Here is a 2,112-nt window from a genome sequence, read left to right as displayed (position 1 = left end):
GTGGACCATTGGATCTAAATCTGGTCCGTTCATTTCGGTTCCTTGCTAAAACCTAACCTTAGCCACCCACCCACTCCTCCCATGCGCCGCCGGGCGCCGCACACCCTCTGTCCTTCGTGCAATCACTTTTCTGTACCACCATAGTCATACGTGTCATCTTTCCCATCTCGAATATTTCCACACAACCGTATACACTATCTCCACCATCCCCCACCACTCTGATGCGGCGATCACGTAACTCACCGCAAACGCTCGGATGTAGTACAAACTTTTTTTCTTCTTGTTGAATGAATGGTAAAATAGCTTAAGAAGAAACCTAAACCGAACAAAAGAAGGGGTACTGATCCGCTCATATCGACGTCATCGAACCGTCGCGGTAGCATCCCCGTCGAGAACAAACGAAGTAGAAGAAAACATAACTTACAAAAGTCGACTCGAAAAAAGGTTCAGAATGAAACAAAATGTCGACTCTAAAACTACGGAAATAATGATGCATGAATGTTCGGCGATTCATCGACAATGCGCGTCGTCTGATGCCTGGCGCCGGCCGGTTCATGCGTTCCAAGAACTATTACACCCTTGCATCACGATAAGTTGATGTAGATGCTGCCCTGCTTGGCGCATCCACACGATGGGCACCCCGACGCTACTTCCGCGCATGGCCCGCAGATGGAGAGGTGCCGGCACGGCAGTAGCACCACCACCGGCGCATTCTCACTGCACCCCTTGCACATTCCGGCTCCTGTCACCGGAGGCTCCACCACCGGCGTCTCCACCTCCTCCCCCCCGCAGAATGCCACGTGATAGTCCCCCCAGCAGCATGACTCGGCGTCGTCCTCACCTTCACCTTCACCGCTGCCACTGCCACGGTAACGGACCGCTTGCTGGGCAAGCGCCCGCTCTAGGTCGGCGCGGAGCACGTTGGCCTCGGTCTGCTTGGATTGCGCGTCCATGCGCCACGCCTCAGCCTCCATGTAGAGGGTCCTGAGGCGCTCCCCGAGTGCACAGTTGACGCCCCAGTTGTGCATGATCTCCTGGTCCTTGGCCAAGAGCCGCTTCTCCACCATGGCCTCCACGGTCGAGAGCATGAGCGTCTCATGCCTCCGCATCTCCTCCTCCAAAGTATTACAAAACCTTTCTGCCTGCATCATCCATTACGGTTAACCAAAGCTAGATAAGCATCAAACGCAAAGTATGGATCTGTAGTGCATGCATGGTGGCGATTTGATCTGGGCACTTACTTCGTTGCGCAGGCTGCGGTCGACGACCATTGGCTGCTGATGCGCCTGGGCCGCGCCAAACGCCGCCGACGACTGCTCCTCGCGCTTCCGCTTGTTGTTGGTGGTCATTTCCTGAGCACCGTCAAGCTCGACGCCCAACGTCGGCGCCGGAATCGGTGCCGCGACGAGGCCCGAGTGATCTCCCTGCTGGCTCGGCACCGCAGAGCCATACAAAGGCCAACTGCTCACAGGCATAGCAGCGGCGGAGGCACCCGCGGCGAGCCCGTGAGCAGCGGCAGGTTGGTGGTGGCCGGTTGCGAGTATCATCTGCTATAAGCGTTGGTCGTCCATGGCCATGACACGCCCTATATATAGAGCCAAGCCGGCGCGTTCCCGGGGTCAGAGGTGAGGGATGGGGTCATCGATCGGTGGGGTGGCAAACGACGCGCAAGGTTGGCAGCGAGCGGGGGTATTAATGGCCTTGGGTTGGCGTCGAGTGAGAAGAGCAACTGAAGATTATATTTGACCCCAAATAACTCCTCTCCTTTTCAGGATGGATCTCCATTTCAATCTTCCTAAATTTGGAGTAGAAACCAAGAATTCACCGTGTTTCTTTCTTTACAAATCTGCAACCAACGTATATGCACCCAAATTGCTGGCTTCTGTTCGCGTCCAACGATCGATCCGGTTGGTTGACTTGCAAAACCCCAGGGAAAACCTAGCTAGATGCCGAGATTACATGTGTAGTATACTTGTTTACGGTAATCCGTATATATATGTTCTGGCGCCAAATCAGCGTGCATCGTCGAGGAGTACTTGCTTCAACCTGCATGAATCCTGGTGTGTACTGTATGGAAACCCAAATTAAACAAAACATATTAATCTCTAGCTA

At 54.2% G+C, this 2,112-nt stretch overlaps 1 protein-coding gene across 1 annotated transcript; it reads right to left on the bottom strand.

The window, feature by feature from the left end:
- Positions 1-393: 393 nt before the first annotated feature.
- On the bottom strand, positions 394-1,547 carry LOC125516596 (probable BOI-related E3 ubiquitin-protein ligase 2). The gene is made up of 2 exons (XM_048681979.1): positions 1,242-1,547; positions 394-1,142 (listed from the first exon to the last, which is right to left on the bottom strand). The coding sequence occupies exons 1-2, from the start codon at positions 1,545-1,547 to the stop codon at positions 585-587; spliced, it is 864 nt and encodes a 287-aa protein (XP_048537936.1). The 3' UTR covers positions 394-584.
- Positions 1,548-2,112: the final 565 nt, after the last annotated feature.

The sequence above is a fragment of the Triticum urartu genome, chromosome 6 (assembly GCF_003073215.2).
Source record: "Triticum urartu cultivar G1812 chromosome 6, Tu2.1, whole genome shotgun sequence".
NCBI classification, from domain to species: Eukaryota; Viridiplantae; Streptophyta; class Magnoliopsida; order Poales; family Poaceae; genus Triticum; species Triticum urartu.
This window is presented reverse-complemented; position numbering and strand designations above follow the sequence as displayed.

Bases quoted from the DNA above. Each gene is read 5' to 3' on its own strand.
- LOC125516596 (XM_048681979.1), bottom strand. From the start codon at position 1,547: ATGATACTCGCAACCGGCCACCACCAACCTGCCGCTGCTCACGGGCTC. The intron at 1,143-1,241 runs GTAAGTGCCCAG...TGGATGATGCAG, and splicing joins ACCGCAGCCTGCGCAACGAA to GCAGAAAGGTTTTGTAATAC.